At 45.5% G+C, this 24,055-nt stretch overlaps 2 protein-coding genes across 3 annotated transcripts in view; one reads left to right on the top strand and one right to left on the bottom strand.

Moving 5' to 3' along the window:
- The window catches only part of slc44a1b (solute carrier family 44 member 1b), a 35,069-nt gene extending 25,597 nt beyond the window's left edge, over nucleotides 1-9,472 (top strand). Inside the window, exons 15-17 of one of the 2 annotated variants that reach the window (XM_056600280.1) lie at nucleotides 928-1,059; nucleotides 1,147-3,783; nucleotides 8,890-9,472. In XM_056600280.1, coding sequence (XP_056456255.1) covers nucleotides 928-1,059; nucleotides 1,147-1,422 — 408 coding nt within the window. In that variant the 3' untranslated portion in view covers nucleotides 1,423-3,783; nucleotides 8,890-9,472. Of the gene's footprint in view, nucleotides 1-927; nucleotides 1,060-1,146; nucleotides 5,650-8,889 lie in introns of those variants that run through there. The other variant, XM_056600279.1, reaches the window with a different exon arrangement.
- Nucleotides 6,542-23,850, bottom strand: tbc1d2 (TBC1 domain family, member 2). The gene is made up of 16 exons (XM_056600278.1): nucleotides 23,560-23,850; nucleotides 19,526-19,652; nucleotides 17,559-17,680; nucleotides 16,990-17,288; nucleotides 16,351-16,560; nucleotides 15,799-15,858; nucleotides 14,852-14,977; nucleotides 13,507-13,617; nucleotides 12,922-13,094; nucleotides 12,379-12,502; nucleotides 12,003-12,203; nucleotides 11,512-11,699; nucleotides 10,273-10,393; nucleotides 8,963-9,148; nucleotides 8,465-8,586; nucleotides 6,542-7,693 (listed from the first exon to the last, which is right to left on the bottom strand). The coding sequence occupies exons 1-16, from the start codon at nucleotides 23,690-23,692 to the stop codon at nucleotides 7,492-7,494; spliced, it is 2,505 nt and encodes an 834-aa protein (XP_056456253.1). The 5' UTR covers nucleotides 23,693-23,850; the 3' UTR covers nucleotides 6,542-7,491.
- Between the last annotated feature and the right edge of the window lie 205 nt (nucleotides 23,851-24,055).

Here is a 24,055-nt window from a genome sequence, read left to right as displayed (position 1 = left end):
AGTACGCGGATGTGGGGGATTATGATTAGTGGGTGCGGATTCTTTAATACAACCGTGTTGTCGGTATCCAAAACTGTGTGAAAAATTCTTTCACACACAGACAGCAACAGAGTAGTTGCTGTTCTTTTCAAAAGTACCACCCCCCCCCGCCCCCGTGCAAGGACTGTTTGGGGGGTGAAATAAAGAACCTAATTTTAGTCCCTGATTTCACAGGAACTAAAGTTCCTCTGATGGTTTGTAGATCCTGGGGAAAGTCCCTGGATGGAAAAGCAGAATGGAAACTAACCCTTAATTGTCTGGAAATGAACTGTTGTGTGATGTCGGATAACAAGGACGTTCGTTGATCTGCGCTCCTGGTTGCATCCAACTGACCAACCCGCCACCTTCCTCTCAATGGGTGTTCTGACTTTTTGTCTTCTCTTCTTTTGAACGGACATGCCCCCTTCCTCCTCCTCCTCCTCCTCACCTCCTCCTCCTCCTCCTCCTCCTCCTCCTCCTCCTCCTCACCTCCTCCTCCGCCTCCTCCTCCTCCTCCTCCTCCTCCTCCTCCTCCTCCTCCTCCTCATCTCCTCCTCCTCTCCTCCTCCTCCTCCTCCTCACCACCTCCTCCTCCCCCTCCTCCTCCTCCTCCTCCTCCTCATCTCCTCCTCCTCCTCCTCCTCCTCCTCCCCTCCTCCTCCTCCTCCCTCCTCCTCCTCCTCCTCCTCCTCCCTCCTGCTCCTCTTCATCCTCCTCTCCCTCCCCCTCCCCCTCCTCCTCCTCCTCCTCCTCCTCCTCCTCACCACCCCCTCCTCCTCCTCCTCCTCCTCCTCCTCCTCCCCACCTCCTCCTCCTCCTCCTCCTCCTCCTCCTCCTCCTCCTCCTCCTCCTCCTCCTCCTCCTCCTCCCTCCTGCTCCTCTTCATCCTCCTCTCCCCCCCCCCTGCAGGAGTTTGTGGAGAGCAGCAGGAGGTTGGAGCGGGTGGTGGAGCGCGGGCGGAGCCGGGTGAAGGAGGCGGTGGTGTCGGAAGGAGCTGAGATGAAGCCCATGGTGAGTGACAGCGGCAGGGGCGGGGCTAAGGTCAAGGTCAAGGAAGAGCCGGAGGAGGAGGAGGAGGAGGAGGAGGAGGAGGAGGTGGGCGAGGGTCTGGACGGAGGCGGGGGGGAGTGGGAGCAGCTGCAGGAGTTCCACGTGTACTACCTCCTGATGGGCGTCCTGCTGGACTGGGTGCTGACGGAGGACAGCCCGTGGATCCTGTGTCTGAGCCAGGACATGATGCTCTTCCTTTGTGTCTACATCCCCACCTCCACCCTCTTCCTCTTCGTGACCCTGCTCCAAGAGCCTCACTCCCCTGTCTCCTCCTCGACCGCCGAGACCAGCCCTGCCAAACCAGCCTCCGCCAAACCAGCCTCCGCCAAACCAGCCTTAGCCTCCGTGTGCTAGCAGCGGCTAGCTGGCCGCGGCACTCACACATCCCCACAAAGCATGCTAAGGGATGACCTGACTAACGCCTGCGTGCATGCTAACGTGCTAACTCATCAACATCATCAACATCATCAACATCATCATCATCATCGTCGTTGCTGCTAACCTTTGTCTGTCTTGGACTAAAGTTTTTTTTAATTTCATTTTGATATTGTGTGTCTTTATCTTGCATGTGTTTGCGCCAACACACTGTGCTACTTTGTGGATGCTCTTATTGTGCCTTCCCTTGTCATGGTGCTTGTTTTGGAGAGGAAGAGGCGAAGAGAGTACCAGGATGTGAGGTACGTGTGTGTGGTTGTTGGTGTGTAGATCAGTACTTCACACCGTCATACTGGTAAGTGAACTAGTGATCTGCTTATGGATAACGGTTAAGAGTCTTAGAACTGGCATGAGGTGGATCTCAAGCCTGGTTCCATTAAGAGTTCCCATTCTATTCTGTTCTATTGATTTGGCAGGTGCTTTCATCCCAAACAACTCTGATTTGAAGAATCAGAATTCTGATTTGACTCATTAAGGATCCGGGTTCATGGCGTCTTGCCAACAGGTAGACTTAAACACCTTTGGGGCCAACCAGAGGAGTCAAACACCCTACACACCTTCATCCTTATCTTCCTTTTTCATTTATCCTGCGATCATGCCGTCGCGCTCCATGTTTCATCCCGTGCCCGTCGTCATTCCACCTGCGACATTGTCCTCGCCGCTCGCCTCCACTCACGCCTAACCAGACAGCTGTTGAGTACCGTTTGATGTGAAGTGTGGTGATAAGTGTTGAATCCGTAATGAAACTGGAATCCCACTTTCCTTTCTCAGGCTCCAGGAACAAGTTCAGCTTGACCAAAATCACAGAATGGGACTTACAAAAAAAGACATTCCAAAATGTTTATTTTTACCAATGTGTAACATGTTTACTATGGTTTCACTCCAGGGAATACAATATTTTAATAAGAAACTGTAAAAAAAATATAATAACAATGTAATGAAGCACTTTATATTGAAGCGCTGCATATTTTAAAAAAGGCTGATGCATTTTTCGTAGTGATGTCCTTTTTTATATAAGACTAAAAACGATTGCCATCTAGTTGGAACACTGTACTAATATGTCTTGAGTCACCTTTGTTTATTGTTTTCTTCTGCATAGCGAATAACTAGAACATTTGGTCGGAGATGTCGGTTTTTTTTTTATTTTCACAACCTAATCGTGAGAGCACATCTTAGTCTTGTGTTTTCTAATCAACCGCTGAAATACATCAGTAAGTACGTAGGCTTTACTAAGTAACCCAGACTCTGCATCACACACCATGCAGCGATAGAAATGACTCCCTCTCTCTCCTGTTGTGTGTCGAGTGTTTATACCAGAATGATTGAGGATGTTCGGGGCGTTTTTGCAGCGTAATACTTCTCTGTACTGTATGTAAAAACACAAACTGACTGTACGGACTTTTGAGATGTTTCTTTCTCCCGCCTCTTTTAAACTTTTCTTGAATTGTTGGGCTGCCCTGATCGAAATAAGACCAACTTCCTCCTTCAGCCCCCTCTAGTGGTCAGCTGCAGGTATGGCAGATTTGTAGTGGTTTCAACAGAATTCGTGATTTCGTTTTCTATTGACGTAAACGTAAAGTTCCAGAAGGGTGAGTGGGGCTGGAGTTTTAGCGTGTCATCGAGTGGATCATGTCTATGGATCTCTACTTGAACAAATATTTTTCTGTCCGGTTCTGGTTACGGTTACATTTTCACTCTCACTCCTCTTATCTTTGAATGACAGACTTTGCAACTCATTTCAGTGACCATGGCGACATGCAATACCATGACGTGACTGACGTCATTCTACTCCATAGTGGACCTAAATTTTCAAGGACGGATAGTGGCACACATCTACTCTGATGTTTATTCTAGACTACGTTATTTGGTTGAATCATTGTTGAAATGAATTGATTGATAGAGGGTTGAACTGGTGCCAAACAGCTTGTCCCCCAAATGGTTGAGGTTCTAGATCTCCGGTAGCCCCTCCCCCCACCACCACCTGCCCGTGCTCCCTAGCTCAGTCCAACCTGTAGAGGTGGACATGGCCGCTGGATCTTGACAGCCTGCAATAAAAGAGCAGGTCCCATTGCAACGTGAAACGCTCCTCAAACATGTCTTCCTTGATTTTTTTTTTTTTTTTTTTAATTTCAACCTCATACAATCCGGGACTTTATGTCCTGGAACAGCTGTGAAGTTGATAAGAGATGGGCGATTCAACGAGACAAGATGTTGGAGCCATGAATCTCCTCTTCATCTCAACCTCTGCCGGGATTCACAGCAAGGTGACCATCACAGCAGGTGCCGTCTTAATATTTGATCGCAATACCTTGATCATTCAGCAAGAAGCATCCGGGTGTCAGCATTATTTTGATTCTGCCTAACTCTTTGGTTGGAGGTTTTTAATGTTGCTCTGACAACCTTAAGATTTAGTTCAAGATAAAGAAAAAAAAGAAAAAGGCCTTTAGACTATAATGTCCTATTGTTTTATGGGGCCACATGTCCCTCTGTGGCTGTAATGGGGTCAGGGGTGAACTGTTGGTAGGAGGGGAGCAGAGTTTTACAAAGGCCCCTGTTTTACCACAACATTGATGTTGTCGACTTTGCGGACTGTACCAACTGGAAGGCTGAGCTATCAGTCATACATAGTTGCACACTCCCACTTGTGATGTTGGTGGTGCAGATTTTAAAATAAACAGGCGATTGTCCCCTTATTTGACCCAGCTAAACAAAATGCTACCTTTTTCTGGAAAGGGTTTGTGAATAAGTCATTTTGTAAAGGATGGATACAGTGTGATGATCATGATTCAAATGAACACAGGGTGTAATGTTCTTAATGATTATTTGAAAACGTGTGACGTTCTAGATGGGGCTTTGGATTAATGTGGTTTGTGTATTATAGCAGACCGGCTAGACCCGGTGTACCGTGTTGGATGAAATTGTAAATCACTGGGGATTAATTAATGGATACAGATGGCCCTGACTGTTTCAATATTTCTTTATTTTCTAAGAAAAAACCCTCTTCCCTCATAAACATGAGTAAAATAAAATGGGAGTTATGTGCCAGTATGGAAAAATCTTTCTAAAAATTGATACATTTTAAAATATGGATTGCAGGGAAATAACCCTGCAAAATAATGGTTTTCAGTGACAATATGATATTAGACGTACATATATAAATACATTTATTTTGCCAAAATGGCTTTTGAATAAAATTCCTCGTATAGTCTGTGTAATTATCTTCTGGAATACATTACATTTTACACTAAGACTTAGATATGAAATAAGAGCATGTTAGATGGAAACAATAAAAAAAAAAAACCTTAATGTTACCGCAAGACTCGATGCTCAAAGCATGTTACAAATTGCACTACTTTGACGGTATTTAATTTCAACACTGAAATAAGTAGGCCTATTTGTGTTTCTAATTGCTACTGTTTAGCAGAGTCAGTCAAGTAGTAAATAGAAACTTCTGTTACGTAAAGATAGTCTCTGGATAGTGCGGCCTCTCGTACCTTTCAGAAGACGAGAATGTAATCTACGCCTTTACTGAAATCAGTTAATCTTATGTGAAGTCTTACAGAACAGCTTTCTCAGCTTTATTTTGTTAAACATTTCGTCGTGTGCCTCACCTGCAGTCTATTATAGAGAATCACTGGACCAGATAAACCTCTCATTATTCAGAAACAAATTTTTACATAAATTCACCCACAGAATAAGCATTGACGTATACCATCAGTATGGGTTTCCAGGATAGTTTCTTATCACAATTAGGAAACTTCAAAAAAAATGTTGGGGAAAAGGTTTTGGGCTTTTCTCTGTTGCCCTTGTGCCCACAGACCGTCAAGCAAGCTTCAGGTCTCTCTGCCAAACAAACACCAAGTGGAAGGACCACCAGAAGGGACTGGTTGTGTGAACTGGTTGTTCAGGGTAGGAACTGCGCAGTTGTCGTTAGTATTTTGGGATTCTTGGCTCCTGGTGTGTAAAAGGCAGCTCTCTGATTGGCTTCAGCCCTAAGACGTTATTTGTTTAAGCATCCCCTGAGGACGGAAGCTGGAAGTGGGGCCAAAATGTATTGTTGGGGGCGGAGCTTCACTTGGTAGCCCCTCCTCTCCTGAGCACCCCTCCCCCCCCCCCTCCCTCATTACGATTTCTGTTGTCACAACTCGGGACACATATTCAATAATTGTCCCACTTGGTTTGCCACTAAGACAGGTGTCTGATATCTATCACAAACAGGCACTAGGTTGTTAGTGGCCGGGGTACACATGTAGCTCCGCCAATGTATCACACCCATTCTTCCAGCTTGCATTGAGGGTCTTCTTCATTTGTTATCACACTTATTGGGGAGGGGCCAAAGTGCTCTTGGTAAAGGGGTGGAGCTTGTAAACTAAGTATCTTGTCAAAGTCATGTGACGTGACTATGGACAGCTTGCATGCTGAAATTTATCCTGCTCTTTGCTGAATCAGCCATCTTTGTAGAGTGTTAATATAGCGCCATTAGGACAAAAAAAATAATTAAACCGACTTAACTTAGAGAACAGCAGCTTTAATTAGCAACAAAATTGAGATCTGAGTCTTGAAATTCTTCCTCTCGGGGGGGAGGCTGTGTGTGTGTGTGTGTGTGTGTGTGTGTGTGTGTGTGTGTGTGTGTGTGTGTGTGTGTGTGTGTGTGTGTGTGTGTGTGTGTGTGTGTGTGTGTGTGTGTGTGTGTGTGTGTGTGTGTGTGTGTGTGTGTGTCCGCACACACAGACTGGTCCAGAGGGAAAGGTTAACAAGCTAACATATAGAACGAGACGTCAGTTAAATTGTGAGGTGTGGTTCTGGCTTGTAGTACTTTCTCTGCAGTAAAAAAAAGTTGTAACATTAAACTTTTCTTTTGAGATTTTTATATTTATCCTTTTTTTTATGTATATTTGTTTTTTAAAAAAGGTAATAAAACACAATATTTGAACCCGTGTCTTTAACTTTTTGAAATACATGTTATCTGCAGGTGTTACAACACCTAATGTACAATGCAGGTTAACCGAACAAAACAAGTAGAAAAATACATACAAAATTCTATACACAGAACAAACATTTATAAACAATTACAAATAGAAAATTCAAATTATGTAAGAAGGAACATAGGCTGTAGCCTACGGTACATACAAATATCCAGGGCTTTTTTTTGACAAGTTTATACACTTAATTGTACATCATTGATATTCTCTCTCGACATAAACCATTTGGTACATGGTATATTATTAGCATTTAAAGTAAAAGATGAAGTGGCTATTCAACAAATTCCAGCAGAAAAAATAGGAGGCAAATTTACAGCTTTCATTTTTCTCTACTAATGCTCCTAAATTTAAACGACCAACTGCCAACAGCTGGCAGTCATAAATGGTGCTATGCCAAGGACCAGCTTGAAAACAATCACATCCTTGTTTTCAGACACAATCAATATTCATATTTCATGAAAAGATTTCACCACAAAGAGCGGACCACAGTCTTCCCTCCCCTTGGTTAAGAATTTCAAAAGTGACTAAGTTCATGCCTGGAAAAATTCATTAAATAAAGAGCTTGAAAGGTTCTAAAACAAGTTAAATCCTGTCATTATCAGCCTCGGATATTAAAAGTGTAAAAGAGTGAGTCTCGAATTAGATAAGAGATTCAACCGTGAATGGAAGACCGTCCATAAGCAGCAGGTGTTTGTTAGGGAATCCTGTTGATGGATGCCCTCAGGTAGACTGCCAACATCTTGTTTACAACATGATCACTCTTAGGCTGTGAGCACATGAGCTTTCAGCCTCGGTGTGGACAATGTTAAAAACAACTATTCTCAAAGTCCAAACCATAACCTCTCGATGTGGATCCATTCAGATAACTTTGTTTTTCTGTTGACTATATCTCAAACGGCATACCTAGGGTTGAGTTCTTTTCCGTAAGCTCACCAAACAGTCTGCGTTTGTTGCGCAATTCTGCAATAAAGTTTATTTCTACCTTGGTCTGCCGGTTCTAACGCCGTCAAGGCTCCTCCTCATCCTCGCTCAGCAAGGTGTCCAGGTCCTTGTCCTTTTGCACAGGACACTCCGAGATGAACTCTTTCTGCTGCTCCTCCAGCTCCCGCATCTCCCCCTGCAGGCGCTCCAGGTGCACTGCACGTCGGTTGCGTAGTATTCTGCCCGGGAACGGGTTCATCATGGTGAAGGCGATGCTCGTGAGCTTCCTGTTAGAGGGGGGGAAAACCCACCGGAGAAAGGGACATGATTTGTGAGGTCACGTGTGACATCGTGAGAGACAATTTTAATGATCCTTAGGGCCTTATTGAGGGTGAGAACATTTTAGTGGTCAAAAATCGAAAGCAAGCTAGCTACCAAGAAAACAAGTAGAGGAAAGCAGCCATAGCGGTCTTCTACTGTGACACATGACTTTTGTTTTTTATGTTTGATTTATTCTTGAGACAGTTGGTAGTTCAAATAATGACGGCAGTGGTGACAGCGTCACCTACGGCAAGTGTATAGAGAACAAACATTACATTTTTTATTTTCCTACTAGTTAGCTACATATCCTGTGTCAACCTCCATGGCCACCCGTACGGGCAATACAGTGGCTTGCGTTTGTGCTGAGTAGCTGCCCTCATCAGTTTAGAACAGTGGACTCCCTCAGGCTCAACACGTATTGCAGCTGTGAATTATATATGGGGATGTCTGCCTCTGGTCCATGTTAAAAATAGAGGCACAGTCGAGCCGACTGCTACAAACTCGCAGGAGGAAATAGAACTGAGAGAATGATAGTTAGGCAGTGCCTTTCTGATATCTTTTCCGTAACAAACCCCCACACTGATACCGCAGGGTAAGACAACAGTTTTCCAGAGGCCCTATTCTGCGGTCCATTTTGCCATAGTTCCCAGGGGCAAGGCCACTCGCGCCAAACCAAGGCGACACATGCTAGCTTATATTAGCAGGTTTTAATGGATATCGATGATGCAACCACGTACCTCCCGTCAGTCACGGTCTTGGTGAAGAAGCGAAGGTATTGGTAGATCTCAACGTTGTCGTGGATCTTTAGAATGTCCTCCTCTTTGTATTTGAAGAGCGCCAACGCATAGCGAAATAGCACCTGTGAAAAATACAAAAAAAATGAGGGTGGAATTTCAGGTTCCACAGAAGAAAGTGTCTCAACACCTACAGGTTGCAGGATCTGCTATGTTATCAAAGCTACACAATATTGCACTTTATATAAAAGTGTCTGTGACTAAAGATGAGACATTTATTATTATCACCGGGTGGAAAGTCAGGTGTTGCAGTACGAAGTAAGACAGCAAAATGGAGCCAAAATGAAGAACAAACTGATTTAAAAAACATAAAATAGTAAACAATAATCATAAATATGAATAATTCAATAATTAAGAACGTTTCCCAGATCTCATGCTGTATTCAGGAAGCGACCTTAATGAGCCTCATTCCCAGGACGGGGTTAGAGCGTGGAGGCTGACCTTGGTGCCCTCGTAGAGGAAGGCGTCCCAGACCCTCAGCAGCAGGTCGCTGGGGAGGCTCTCCACGAAGCACACCAGGAACCAGTTGAAGGTGACGAGGGACACGTCCACGGCGTGCTCCTCGAGGTGGGCCGCCAGCCGGGGCAGCTTCTCTGCCATGAAGTCCTTCAGCACCCGCTGGTCCGCCTTCAATCAATCACATCAAACCGCGTTCAGAGGATGCTATCACGCTGAAAGACCGCGGTACGAAGGGCTGAACGAGGGAGACAACCCGGCAAGGGCAGGGAAATGGTGTAAAAGGTCGGGCTGGGTAAAAATACCGATTCATCAATGCACTGCAATTTATTTGTTCCCGATTCAATTTCGATTCAGATTTTTTTTTTTTTCGATTATTTCCATTAAAAAATAAAAGCGCGTATGCCTAAATGTACATGCCCTTTGACATTTGTCCATGTTATGATTATTACTTTTATGCTGCAAGTTTAGCTCAGGAACAATACTATACAATGGTGTATTCCCTTTTTGCTAGTTAAAGCACAATGAAATGATTAATTCATTTTTCAATGGTTAATTCTAAATAATATTTAGGTATTTTTGTCATCTGCACGTATTATTGAATCGATATCGAAGCAATTGGATCAATATCGAATCGAATCAAGGCCTGAATAATTTAATTTAATTGTGAGGTACCTGGCAGGACCCAGCCCTATAAAAGGTGAAGTGTAAAATAAAATATTAAAATCTAAAATACAATCTTAGAACAACAAAGATGACTTGATCAGAAGAAAAAGTAATAAAATTAAAAAGTACTGCGTTGACGGATAATCAGCTTCACTAAGGATTCAATACTAAGATATACACAAAGGCATTTGGGAAATATAGTCGTGGCACTTAGTGTTTTCTTAATAGAATATCGTTAGTGTCCTTAAGTTAAGTTAAAACCCATAGGAATGACGGGCAGCCTTAAGTTAAAGGGAATGTTCCCTAGCCCTAACCCTTTCTTTAGTGTTAGCAGGGCGGCTTGGGAGTAAGACAGGCAGTATAGTGCATCCTCTCAGACTCCGGGGGTGGTGTGTGGGTGGTGTTATGGTGGTGTGTGGGTGGTGTTATGGTGGTGTGTGGGTGGTGTTATGGTGGTGTGTGGGTGGTGTTATGGTGGTGTGTGGGTGGTGTTATGGTGGTGTTATGGTGGTGTGTTGGTGGTGTGTTGGTGGTGTTATGGTGGTGTGTGGGTGGTGTTATGGTGGTGTTATGGTGGTGTGTGGGTGGTGTTATGGTGGTGTTATGGTGGTGTGTTTGGTGGTGCTGACCTGCGAGGCCACCAGGTTCTTGGTGTAGTAGTCCAGGGGCATGATGACCTCCACCACCGCCACCAGACACCAGAAGGCGTCCTCCTCGTCCTGCAGCACCAGCAGGCTGACGGCTGCCAGCCTGAACCACACGGGGGACATGGGGGGTTAACAGACTGAACCACACGGGGGACACTGGGGGGACATGGGGGGTTAACAGACTGAACCACACGGGGGACATGGGGGGTTAACAGACTGAACCACACGGGGGGCACGGGGGGACATGGGGGGTTAACAGACTGAACCACACGGGGGGCACGGGGGGACATGGGGGGTTAACAGACTGTACTACACAGGGGACACGGGGGGGACATGGGGGGTTAACAGACTGAAGCACACGGGGGACATGGGGGGACATGGGGGGTTAACAGACTGAACCACACAGGGGACACGGGGGGGACATGGGGGGTTAACAGACTGAACCACACGGGGGACACGGGGGGACATGGGGGGGTTAACAGACTGGGGGACACGGGGGGACATGGGGGGTTAACAGACTGAACCACACGGGGACACGGGGGGACATGGGGGGTTAACAGCCTGAACCACACGGGGGACACGGGGGGACATGGGGGGTTAACAGACTGAACCACACGGGGGACATGGGGGGACATGGGGGGTTAACAGACTGAACCACACGGGGGACATGGGGGGTTAACAGACTGAACCACACGGGGGACATGGGGGGTTAACAGCCTTGGCTTGTATTAATGTGGAGTCACCGTCTGACGGAACTAGAAATAAATCGGACCAAAAAGTAAAAAAAAAAATAAACGCAACACACACTGTGTACAGAAGTCTTTAGGTTGATTAGATTAGACTATTTTGAACACTGGTAATATTTTCTAGTTCTGAATGCGTCTCTTGATCGCCAAAATGATCACGAATGAAGCCTTTCATCTTCTATGGTGGCCACTGCTATAAATCTGTCCGGGTCACGCCATTTCCGCATCATTTTTGTTTGCGAAACGTGTATGGGATTATTTAATTTCAGATGCTTTTTTATTTTAAATTACATGAACAATTTTTTGTCAACACTGAGTATATTGCATTCAAAAGTAATTTTGACACTAACTGTTTTTTCCAAGCAGAAAAAAACAAGAAACAAAAGTAGTCTAGCTATAGACTGTAGAAGAAGACGACATCGACGACGCTCTGTGTCCGGTATAAGGCGGTATTCATGTTTATCTTTCCCCTCACCTGTTGAGTCCCTGGCAGTAGCCAATCGTAGGGTTCTGCCAAGAGAAGGCCAATAAGATGCGTTGGAGTTTCTGGAGGGCGGGGCTAGAGGGGGCGGAGAAGTGCTTATTGGTGGTGAGGGTCCGGTGGAGGTCCAGGAGGATCTGTCTGGACGCTGGGTGGGGCGACGTCAGGCTCTTCTCACACAGCTAGAGCCCGGAGCAGAGGAGAGGGACTGGGTACTCTACACACTCAACTGGACCACGACGCCGTAGTTATCTGGGTTTAACTTCACTCTCAGGTTTAACAATAAAGTCTCGTGAATGCTGCATAGTTTAAGGAAATAGTGCCACATAAAGAAATAGACTGCTTTACATCAAATTAAATTCCATACTTTTACAATCAAATATATTATATGAAATGTTAATGTAATATTATCTTCGATTATATAATATATTTACATTAAATCATATTTGATTCTATATTATTCTCATCATTGTTAGCGACGTTACCTGTTGGTAGCGGTGTGGGTGTTGCTCGCGTAGGGTGAGAGTTCTGGCGCGTACGATCCAGCGCCAGACCCTCTGGCGGAACTCCCGGGGGACCCCCGCCCTCAGCAGGTTCTTCAGCTCCGGCGACTGGCCGAAGTCGCCGTCAGAGCGACTGGCGAGAAACTGGGACCAGCGACCAAGCAGTGGTCTGTCCCCAGCGTCCTGTAGTCGCACAAATACACCAGCAGGGGGCAGCGATTACCTTAACTACACATTAACTACACCTACTGGCTTGATGAGAATATCGACCCAATAATGTTGTAGTAAGCTACAATCATTCCATAACTTTGTTCTAGACTTTGTAATCGGAGCAGAAGGGTAAGGGCGGAGGGCTGACCTGATACAGCAGGTTGTGGGAGCGTATCTCCAGCGCTTGGATCTTAGCTAGCAGCTTTATGTCTTCCACCTCGTAGTCCGGAAGAATCTTGAAACCATAGTCGTCGTGGTCTAACGGAGGGCCACTGCAAATACCACATACATATGGGCTCATGAACAAGATACATGATACATAGTTGACAAGATTCACGCTAGCTATTTTTTTTTATGGGCTTGGTACAATCAACACTGTTGATTGACCATCAATTTTAATTCCGTTTATGCTATAATATACTACTCGTGTGTACTACGGTACTCTTTTCTATCAATGGTAGCCTATAACTTTATATCATAAACATCACCATTCATTTTAATAGATGATACATGTAAGAAAAATGGGGTTGTAATAAGCGCAGTTTCAGTTCACAGCGACCAATTGCGTTTTTCAGATTCTTATTACTTTATGGATTTGAAACCAGTGGAATTTCTGCTCTATTAATAAACCTGCATCAGTACAAAAACAATGTACAAAGCCCGTGCTTTGTTTCGACGGTTGCCACGTTACCCCAGCGCTGCCTTTTGGAGGCTGCCGGCCGGGTCTCCCTGCAGAGCGTCCTCCACCAGCCCGCGCACCACGCCCTTCTGGGCCGCGTCCAGGCCCTGGTTCTCCTGCAGGCGCTGCAGGACCCCCAAGTAGCGGCTCTCCTTCTGGCAGCCGCTGGCCTCCAGGTAGGCACACTGCGGCCGGGCAGGGAGGGGAGGGAGCAGAGGCACCCGGTTGGGTTTCATCACGCTCTGAAGCAGTGTACTCGGTGTTCCCCAGTCCTGCTCTGATCCCTTGATCCCCCTAAGGTCTGCATATTCTTGCGACCCCAGTTTGAATCTGTTTCCCGACAAATTAGGTCAGATGGAACTTGGTTCTCTGGGCCTTTACAAGATCTTTCAACTTTAAATGATCTATCTTTTCTATCCTGAAATTCCCCATGATCAATGGGTTATAGTCGACAACCTCCTGTGACCCAAACTGCATTTCAGGTGACCCCAAGTGGGGGTCCAAAGCCACAGGGAAGGAACCTCTGGACACCCCTGCACAGAGCTGAACAGAGTTTGGGGAGAGGAGGATTTGAACCTGGACCTGGGCCCGCCTCACCTTGACCATCAGGCTCTTCTCCTGCTCCGAGCTCTTCCTCCACAGCTTGGTCAGCTGGTAGATCTCAGAGTTCAGGAACTTGTTCTGAGTCTTGTAGGCGGCGATGTCATCCTGGGTCAAGCAGGGATAACACAGCAAAGAGGTCAAAAGATAGATTAAGGGCTCTTTAGATTGTAGGGGTGTTTAGAGAACTTGGATGGGGTTAACATTTAATCCAATTTGGGATGCCGTGGGACACAAAACAAACATCCCATTTCATGGTTAAAGAGTCAGTGTACCCAAAACCCTTTTTTCTCTTTCGAGAGTGTCATTTCCGAGGTACTTTGATGTCATGACGATGAGCAGCGGTTGACTGTGGCGTCCAAGAGGAAGATGAGCATTCTGGACACTTATAATATAACTCCATGGTGTGTGATGAAGAGAAAGTTCTCTCACGGACACGTCGGACAGCGAAATATTTGATTTAATCTTAAGGCATGATCATGGGAAAAGTACTGGCTGCAAAGGTTACCAAGAACACATTCGACGAGACAATAGGTGAACAAGATTCTTATAGCCAAACGTTTTCATTGTGGGTAGGGAGTGGGAGTGACCTTAGGCCAAGTACATTTGTAATACAATGGGTGGATATTGGACATGTCTGCAGGTTTGTAAGACATGGCTGTAAACAGTTTACACCACAAAGAAGTCTGTTGATTGGCCTGGTCTCAATACCAGACTGGCTGGCTCCAGTGGAGGAAGGGATGTGATTTAAGATACAGGGAGAATGAATACAGTTCTTTCTAATGTAATAATTATATAAACAAGGTTAATATAATTCGTATGTGATTGTATATTTATAGTTATGATTGATATTTCCACGACAGTGTGGGTGGATGGTGAATCTCGATCTGAGCAGTGATGTATTTAAAGACTGCGTCCAAGCTCATTATAACGCCAATACACAATGACGGTACTAAAAAAGTACAATGAAGTTGGCGTGGTTTCCTAACCATTGGGATGACACAACCTCCTTCCTAGAACGCTCAACCAAAAATGCAATTCTTTAAATCTCATTCAAATTCAAGCTGAACCAATGGGTTTCTGGCTCTTTAAATCATTCACACCCTCTCAAATCGCGGTCAAACTCCTGATATTTTTTGTTTACTTTTCTAGAACTGCTCATTTTTATAGCGACAGGATTAATCTAACTTACATTTTTAAGTAAACCAAGATTGAATATGTCATGCACTTGGGAGTGTCCTGAAAAATGCTATGTTATTTCCATAAATTATTCTTAGAAATAAGAATATAATTAAGATCGGCACTTTTTATGGATTCAGACGTCCTAATACGGAAGGCTCACCTTCAGGTTCTCGTTTTCTTCCTGAAGCAGACTGCAGGTCTGCGCCTGTAGACCGATGGAGGTTGAGACCTTGCGTTGTGGGTTGGCCATACATGTAGACAACTGGTCGGAGATCTTCAGGATCACCTAGCATGAGAAAGAAAACAAAGCCGATTCCAACAGGCAGAAGAGTACATACTGGATGGATGAAGGGTCTCACAAGGCTACATCGTCATGTGTTTTCTGTGTGAGTGGCCAGAAAGCACTTAAAGATGTATGCTCTGTGTGGAATGTGTGGATGCACTCTTGAGATTTCCGGTCTCTCTCACTAGCTGTTTTCCGACATGTCCTCAACATTTATTCAGGACTTTTACATCAGGAGTATTGACATTATGGGTGATCTGTGTTGTTCAGACATCAGTAGGATCTCTGGGTGGGTTAGGGGGGTGGGCTTGCAAGGGGCGGGATATGACGTAGGGTTGGCAAGAGGCGGGATAAGTGCGGCCGCTGTCACTGTAGTTTGTTTTGGTTTGTCCACAGACAGCATGGAGGCAGAACGGGCAGAACTCATCGCGATCATCTTATAAATGTTGCTGCAACGATGCATCATATATTCCGCTGTATCCACAACAGCCTAATGTCGTCTGGAGGCGCACACAGCTTTTGGCCGTGATAATATATATTAAATGATGTAGATATCAACGTACAATATGATATAGTTTAGATATAGAGCTCCAGGACTCACGCCGGAGCACCCGGAGTGTTTATTTTTTAAGTACTGTATTAGGGACCCACTAACAGCTATATAAAAGCATTCATAAAGTAGCATGCCATGGGATCTTTAATTGTTTTCCACCACATTTGTAAGCCACGTTGCATGAAGGGGTCATCGGCTGAATAACTCAACGTGAGTGTAATGCTACAGTGTGTGTGTGTGGGAAACGAGGAGACGGACGCCGGTTGTTTACCTCCTGCTTGGCTTGGTTCTTCTCCGTCAACAGGTCGACGTTCTCCTGGAGATCGACCACCTGCGTGTGGATATCGTCAAAAAAAGATTTTAGTTCAAAACATGCAGCTGGTGGAATAGCATTGATTCTGTTATTGAGTCCGTTGGTGTTAATCAGGGGTGTCAAGAGAGTAAAGCGGCAAGGATGGGTGGGTCCAGCCCAAAGGGTTTTGGTTTGAATCCCAATGACCACAATCTACCTATTGGGGTCCCTTAGCAGAATGCTCACTAATGACGTGTCCAAAAAACACTGTTCAGTGAGGAGCCCTGAGACGAGGAAACGTTCTTCCATTCGTTCCTCTGCCCACCTGGTACACACACATGACAACCTGCCTGGCTCTCTTCTAGGTCCCAAACACACAAGCTGTATGCTAATCAACAGGTCTCGCTTGCAAAAGAGGCGCTTAACTGTCAATTAATAAAAAAAAAAAAAAAAGTCAATTAATGACGGTGAAGCGCTTTGAGAGCTTGATCCGTGCTTCAGGGGGGTGATACCCAGATGAGAGCCCCTGACCTGGGACTCCTTCTCGGCCAGGCTGCGCCTCAGGCCCTCCGTCTGGGCCGTGAGGTCGTCCAGGCGGCGCCGCAGGTCGGCGGCCTGCCGCTCGCGGTGCCGCAGCACCTCCAGACGCTGCTGCTCGCCCTCGGCCGCCAGGAACTCCGTGCACGTCCGCTTCTCCAGCTGGGAGGCCTCCAGGGCCTTGTGGAGCAGCCACACCAGCTCCTGGGTGGAGGAGGTGGAGGTGTTAGTGGTGGAGCAGCCACACCAGCTCCTGGGTGGAGGAGGTGGAGGTGTCAGTGATGGAGGTGTCAGCGGTGTTAGAGGTGGAGGAGGTGTTAGTGGAGGAGAGGAGGTGTTAGTGGTGGAGAGAAGAGGAGGTGCGAGTGTTGAGGGAAGTGGTCGTGCGAGTGGTCAGGGGAGAGGAGATTTTAGTGGTGCGTTGAGGAAGTGTTCATGGCTAGAAGACAGGTGGAGGTCTAGAAGAGAAGTCTTTACTGTCTCTTCCACAGGTTTTACTAAATCATTAGAGATCTGTTTCCAACCCATTCCTAGCAGACTCAGTTCCACCACATTTTCCATTCTACCCAGTTTGTGCAAATGTTCTGCAAGAAAGCCAGTCAGTGTACTTCCCCATGACGTCACCGTCCTCACCTTCTGAGACTTCACCTCCTCCCCCAGCATGTCTTTGTCCTGCTGGAGGCGGGACATCCTGTCTGCAGAGGAAGTCTCCCTGCGGATGTTGGACACGGTGCCGCGGCTCTTGCTCCTCCGAGAATTCTGGGTATTCAACCCGGCCGGGGGCTTCCTGTCGCCCTCTGGGGGGCGCTGCCCTGACGGCCCCGTCGATGGGAGCAAAGGGGTGATGGGGGGGCTGGGAGTGCTGGGAGTGCTGGGAGTGCTGGGAGTAGTGGGAGTGCCCGGGGTTGGGAAAATGGGCGGAGTCTGGAGAGCTGTTGGAAACCGAAACAAAGTTCCGGTTGTGTGTGTCTGTACATCGGTTAACTCAAATATGCAATAAACGTAAACTACATCAATATTTATATTGATGACAGATCTAATCTAATTATATTATGTTTGATTTAATAAGAATGTTACTTTGTTTATCATTGAGTCGTAACTGCAGCATACACAAACCGAAAAAACCTGGATTATTTTCTAATATATAATAGAATATACACATCGTTGTTACCCATGAAAACAACCATCTGTAATAGACCTACTAGTGGGGGACGTGCCGGCTGCCTGGCTGGGCGGTGTCCATGGTGGAGCCGATTCAACATGGAAAACACTCTGGCTGTACTCCTGAGATGAGCGTTTAGCTAGCAGGTTGTGGACTGAGTTCCTGTGTGTGGAAAGAGAAAGAGAGAGAAAGAGAAAGAGAGAGAGAGATTAATTTCAGTGTTGGCATGACCCAAAGAGAAAGAGTATTGATGAACAAATTGAGGAGGATTGGTGTGTGAATTGGCAACATCCAAACCAAGATACAAAGGCTGATACCAAACCATTGGCAAACAATTATAGGGAATGGACTTGAGCTTGCTGAGAGGAAAACTGAAAGTACGCTGGATAGTGATGTTATACTGTTAAGCCCCGAAGAAGTTGCATGGTTCTTAGAAAGGCTTGTAACAGCAGATACCGTGACTATGTTGGTTGTTAAATCATATTCGGAAGCTCATTCTGTACATTTTTCCCAAAAAATATCTCACCAGAAGTAACCATTGAAAGAGGTATTTTTCTAATTTTTCTTCCGGGGGGGGGCATGCCTCCGGACCCCCCAAGGGTTGCTAGGTTACCGACTCACAGCACAACCAATTACAAAGAATCTAAGGGGAAACACTGACCAGGGTGGCTTCACTTCCCTTCAAGGTAAAAACATAACAGTCCATTCTGTACCAACTCTCCTTCCAAAAGTCCCTTTTGATGTTGAGGCTTTCTAAACTAAATAGAGTCAGTTATATTTGAAAACTTTATAAAGAATACATGTCTCATACGTTCAAACTATTCAAACAATACAACTTTTGTTGACTTTAAGGACTGCCTCAAGTTTTTGAACTATTCCACGTTTTCCTGAAGCCAAAGCAAACAGCTTCAGGTTGAACCAATGTGGTCCAATACGAGGAAAAACATATATGCTGTCAACTAGGGCTGAACCTATGTTCAACTCATTAATTGCTTGTTAGTCCAGCAGTCACATTAGTTGTGATGAGCGCATGCTTTCAATGTATTTATAGTCTCCCCAGGTGTCATTGTTGTTGAATGTAAAATAGGTTTGACAAGGGTAGGTGGACTTTTCTCTAGCTTGACATATATAGATTCTCTAGTGACTTGATGTATATAGATTTCAGTCCCAAGACCATTGCTTTTTTAACACTTGAAGCCAAATGTTATCAATCCGAATCAGCCAAGTATTTGCGGTCTTGAACACACCACATCCTTCATTCAAATGAATGACTTGAGTCAGTGTAATCATGTTTGCTCGCAACTGAATGAGATCTCAATTGAACCGATTGAGAAAGGGACGGATATTTTGGGTATTTCATCCAACCCTAAAACGAAAATAATATGTGACGTCTGGGGGGTGAGTAAGCAAGCCATCCTGCATCAAAAAGACACATTTTTGATCAAACTCTATCGTCATCCACTGACCACGGTTTTGTTATGCAGCAGTTTCCATGGCAATGAATGACATTCAACCCTACAACCCTGTGATTTGCATTAGGGCAACATTTGAGAGGGCAGGCACCACAGAGGAAGTAGAGCTGCAGTGGATTGGACTCAATATTTGGGCGTACGCATCCGAGGTGGAAGAACAGGTTGTGGACTGGCAGCACAGTTTGTTTGCTCAATCCCAGGCTCCTACTGCATCCCCTGCTGCAGGCTTTGTTACGTTGTTTGCACATTGCATTAGGTTTGTGAGTTGTAGATTGTACCATCGGTAAATGTTTATTGCACGCCCCTGGATAACGTCTGATTCCGGTAGATCTTATGGTGTGCGATGAATAGTTCTGAGTTTGTTTTAGATGTTGTGATGAGCTTCAGCCCTAAGACTCACACACACCCACACACACCCCTGTGACATCAGTTTGGAAATAATACCATTACCGTCGTGTCTGACCTCATGCAGAGTGTGAGCCAATGATGTACCTGATGTGCACTCATTCTCTAGGTGCAGTGCCGGCGTACTCACTGGAACTCTATGAGCGGGTGTTTGAGGGACATGTTGGCCAGACCCCCGGTGCGGGGTCGGGGGGGCTGGTTGGCGGCCTCCTCTCCCACCAGGCCCTGCGGGCTCTTCACCATGGGCAGGAAGTCCTCTGTCACACAGGAAACAGGAACTCTATATAACTATTGAGCCATCACGGTTTTATTCAGAGGTCGCTTTTATCCAAAGCAACTTAGAGTACGCTTTAGATACGTGTAATTATTACAGGTCTGAGACCGGTTAGTCATTACAAGCCATTGACAAATATATCCATTTGTCATATCACAAGTGGGAGAATCCAACCAGGTCTGATTGACTGATCTATCATACATCTGGTTGGACACTCCCAATTTGGAACATTCCTACAATGACTAATAGTCCTCAAACATGTTAGTATGAGGCTTTAAGGATACATTTAAGGAGAAATGAGGGGTTAGGCATCTTGCGCAATGATGCCTACAGGTAGACTACGGATATGGAGAGTTTGAACTGTTAACCTTTCATACTATCCAAACCTGTCTACACCTAAAGACCATTTAGATCTTTATATTCTAGAAACATCTTGACATCCTGGACCTAGACCAACTCTTTTCGTGTTTTAAAGAATCCCAGAGCTCAGACATGAGCTGACATTATGTACAACCAGCCCCTATACCACAACAGGTTTCCAATGTCTGTGTCCTGAAAATAAAACAAGCCTCAACGTGACGAAAATACTTCTCAGCCAGAGTAACTGCGCTGTCATTAATACTGTAGATGTAAGAGTACACCACTCCCTGTTTTCTCTGCTCAGAGGTGTAATCAATGCAGAGCAACCTGCTAGTAAAAATCCATAACAGATCAACTGCAACAAGACACGGATAACCATTTCTTTTACCCACGATTATAATTTAAGAAATTCAGCAGTCCTAGGGTAAAATTGCTTGTTCCCTTTTGATCCCTACAACCTGGACTTCCCACAGAGAACTCTGTTTCAGACCCTCACTCTTGATCGGCAGTCCGGCATCAGATAAGTTATCTAGTCTAGTTGCTCACAGGCACAGCGGCCGTGTGCATCACAGCTCGCGCTCTGTTTGTTGAGCCACCTGCCGCTTGGCTCCGTCTAATATTACACCAGTGCATACTTCCTGCGTCCTCCTTGTACAACTTCCTGCAAGAACCACTAAAGCCTAAACATCCGTCAGTTGAAGAAAGGAGGGGATAGCTTGGGGGGGGGGGGGGTGGTTGGTCGTCCACCCACACTCCTTTAAGGGAAACAACAGCAGCTGTGCCGCTCCAAACTGCTTTCCGTCCTTTGCTCCTCTTGCTATCGGCTGGTTTGAGTGTTTGTGGTCGAATCAAATGCCTTCTCTCGGACCAGCAATCACAGAGCCTGCTGATCTGTTTAAGATCCGCTGCCCAGAACATGCAGTGTGGAGGTCAAGTACCACGCACCTTTATCTGGCTCAGGGGGAGCTAGGTTAACTAGACACCAGCCAGAGTAACTTAGTCCTCTCATCTGATCGTTGGTTGGTTTATAGAAATAAAACTGGAAGTTTAAACTCAACACAAGGAACAGCAAGACAGGATTCACAAATCAGTCTTATCAGTTAATTAGTTATCAGGTGGTATGCACAACGACACAGTAGCTCGTGACACAATCAATAAAACGTCTTGCAGCTGAGGTAAAATAAAGTAGAGTTTCTGTTTGCTACACCTGCCTCTTGGTACCATAGTTGGCACTTATATTCTGATGATTACACAAACAAACATTGTCCCACACTAGATGAGTGCTGTGGCACCCGCAATAGAGACCACCGATGGTGTTATTGCTAAACTCAAGAGAAGGACATCATCTTTGGTCATTGCCAGCGTTTCCATGGAAGAGGCCTGCTAAGCAGAAGTTAATCCGCTTAGCTTCCTGCCCTTCCTGTTCCTGGCCCACTCCCATACTTACATCTAATGACGGGAAAGTACATCATTGCGCCCTCATCACCCACTGGGGTAAGATAAGAAAACCCTGGTTTTCTATCTTGCCATGGAAAAAGCATGCTTCAATATCAAATCCAAACAAGCCTTGATTTGAGGAACTGACGGTCAGTATTCAGATTCATTCTTATCAGTCTTTTTGCTGACCCTCGTGTCGTTAAAGAGCAGCGGGTGAGTCGAATCTTGCGCAAAGATGCCTGCAGGTCGATTACAGACATTGGGGTACAACCTTCCAGGAGTGGAACGAACCTCTAGACGATGCTCTTCATCACAGAGATTCGCATAGTATACGAGGTGAATCTGGATAAAAATATGGTATAAAGTATAATTCAGATTCCCATCCATCCCCCTAGGGTTTCTTATGAACTAATTTGGGGTAAGAGGTTTCATCTGTATCATAATAACCTGTAGCACACCAAAGTACTTTCACACTTTGAAACTTTCACAAAGCAACGGGGGAGGGTTTGAATTAGGCTAGTTGCTCCCTTAAAAAAGTCCAGGAAATATTTGGTGGCAATATTAAATAGATTACTAGAGCAGTGAAATAAATCTGTTTCATTCTGGATGAACTACCTATTGTATACCTCTTGCATCACAGTTCCCCTGTTTACAATTGTAAATGTTTTACTCAAGTCGTTCATTTTTGGTTAACCTTTTGATCCTGATAACCTATATTATGACTGTGAAGTTCAGTAAAGTCAATATTTTGTGAGCCATTAATTAGTAGGTAGGGCTAAGAGCACCTTGCTAAGGGATGCCTACTGGTAGACATTCAGGTTATAGATATTGGGGTTTCGAACCTGGGACCCGGAACCTGAAACACCCTAACCACTACGTAGTGTCCAATTCAACAACTGTTATCAACGGTCCGACTGACAAGTCTTCTCTCGTTTATCCTTGTGTATTACAGACACAAGCCTCACACACTTATGTTACCAGGAACCCTAAAATGGATCAAGGAAAATCTTTCAAGAGAGAGACAGAAAGGTTACGGCTTTCTAGGTGGCAATGAGTTGTAATCAGAAATTGTAATCAGTTGTAATTAAAACCTAACCAGCCGGTTAAGATAAAATATTTTCCAGAGAAATGTAGGGAAAACAAATATGAAATGTCTTTCACTCTCTAAAAGCTTGGTGGGTGCTGTTTGATTCTTGCCTCAAAGCATCATGACAGCAACACTGCGTGATGAATTTCCCAATTATACTTCTGGCCCGACCACGACCAGGGAGTGACTCAGAGATTGAGTAATCACCATCGAAGCTCTGTGCTGCTAACCATTTCCTACTGGGATTTCCCCACTCTCTAAGGTAGAGCTTCCGCTGGCGACACCACAAGACACTCCCCCTCTGCCTCCCTGACCGACTTCCTGAAATCCACGCTTGGTCACGCAGCATACAGGAAGTGATTATGCTCACGTTCAAACAAACGGCGCGGCGCCACATCTCTGATCTTTCGGTTATCATAGATGCAGCACTTACATCTCAATGGGGAATAAATCAACTGATTAAATCCTTGAAACGCACGCAGTTTGTGGATTCTATCTTGTAGTTAATTAACGTTCAACACACATCACATGGACCCTCCTTGAGAAAGAGGATGATTGCTCTGTAGTGTATTCACTTGAGCCACCCAGCTAGGTACCGATTGTTACACAGATTGGAACATGTTGCTAGGAATTTGCGTGCTCGTTGCTTGTCTTGCATGGCGGTAGCTAGGGGTTCTTTGTTGGTAGCTAGGGGTTGTTTGTTGGTCGCTTGGGGTTGTTTGTTGGTTGCTTGCTATAGATGTAGGGATTTTGTGATTTCTTTACCACTTTTCCAGTGGTGGCTTTGTGGTTGGTAGATGTTGCGCGTGTTTGGATTAATGTCGCTAGGCTTAGCTTGGTGGTGGCAAGGTATGGTTTGTTGGTCGCTGGGGGTATCTTGGTGGTGTACGGCTAGGCCTTGCTTGGTGGTTGCTACGTCTAATTTGGGGATAAGACTATGTCTTGTTCTATTGGGTCAAGTGGGACTCTTTCAGTTAAACCCTAAAACTCCCTGTGCTGCTCTTACCCGGACTGCCGGCGCTGACGTTGTTGTTGTTGTTGGTGGTGTCTGAAGAGGCTGGTTGGGACGGCGCCCCCCCAGACAGAAACTCCCTGTACTGCCACCTCCTCATCTGTAGCTGCTGAAGCCAGTACATCATGGCCGCCTGGTTAACTGCCTGGAGAGAGGAAGAGGGTGGATGAGAGAGAGGGGGTGAAAGAGGAGAGAGGGAGGGGAGAAAGGAGAGAGGAGGGATGGGAGGAGAGGAGAAGAGAGAAGGAGCACAGTGGAGACGAAAGAATAGATAAAAAAATAAAAAAGGGAACAGATGAAAGGTCGGGAGCTTTAGTACAATACAGTAATAATATCACTTTGAGAGTATGGGAATTCCATCTTCATTCTGTATACAGCTCGTGTCAGATATCAACAAGCTATGGTAACAGCTTGACGTTTGAATGTGCTGGTCAAAGATAAAGTGCAGCTTACTATAATGACACATTGAGTCATCTATCAATGATATACA

This window comes from Gadus chalcogrammus, chromosome 10 (genome assembly GCF_026213295.1).
Source record: "Gadus chalcogrammus isolate NIFS_2021 chromosome 10, NIFS_Gcha_1.0, whole genome shotgun sequence".
NCBI classification, from domain to species: Eukaryota; Metazoa; Chordata; class Actinopteri; order Gadiformes; family Gadidae; genus Gadus; species Gadus chalcogrammus.
The sequence above is the reverse complement of the archived record's forward strand: the minus strand, read 5'-3'. Positions and strand labels throughout refer to the sequence as shown.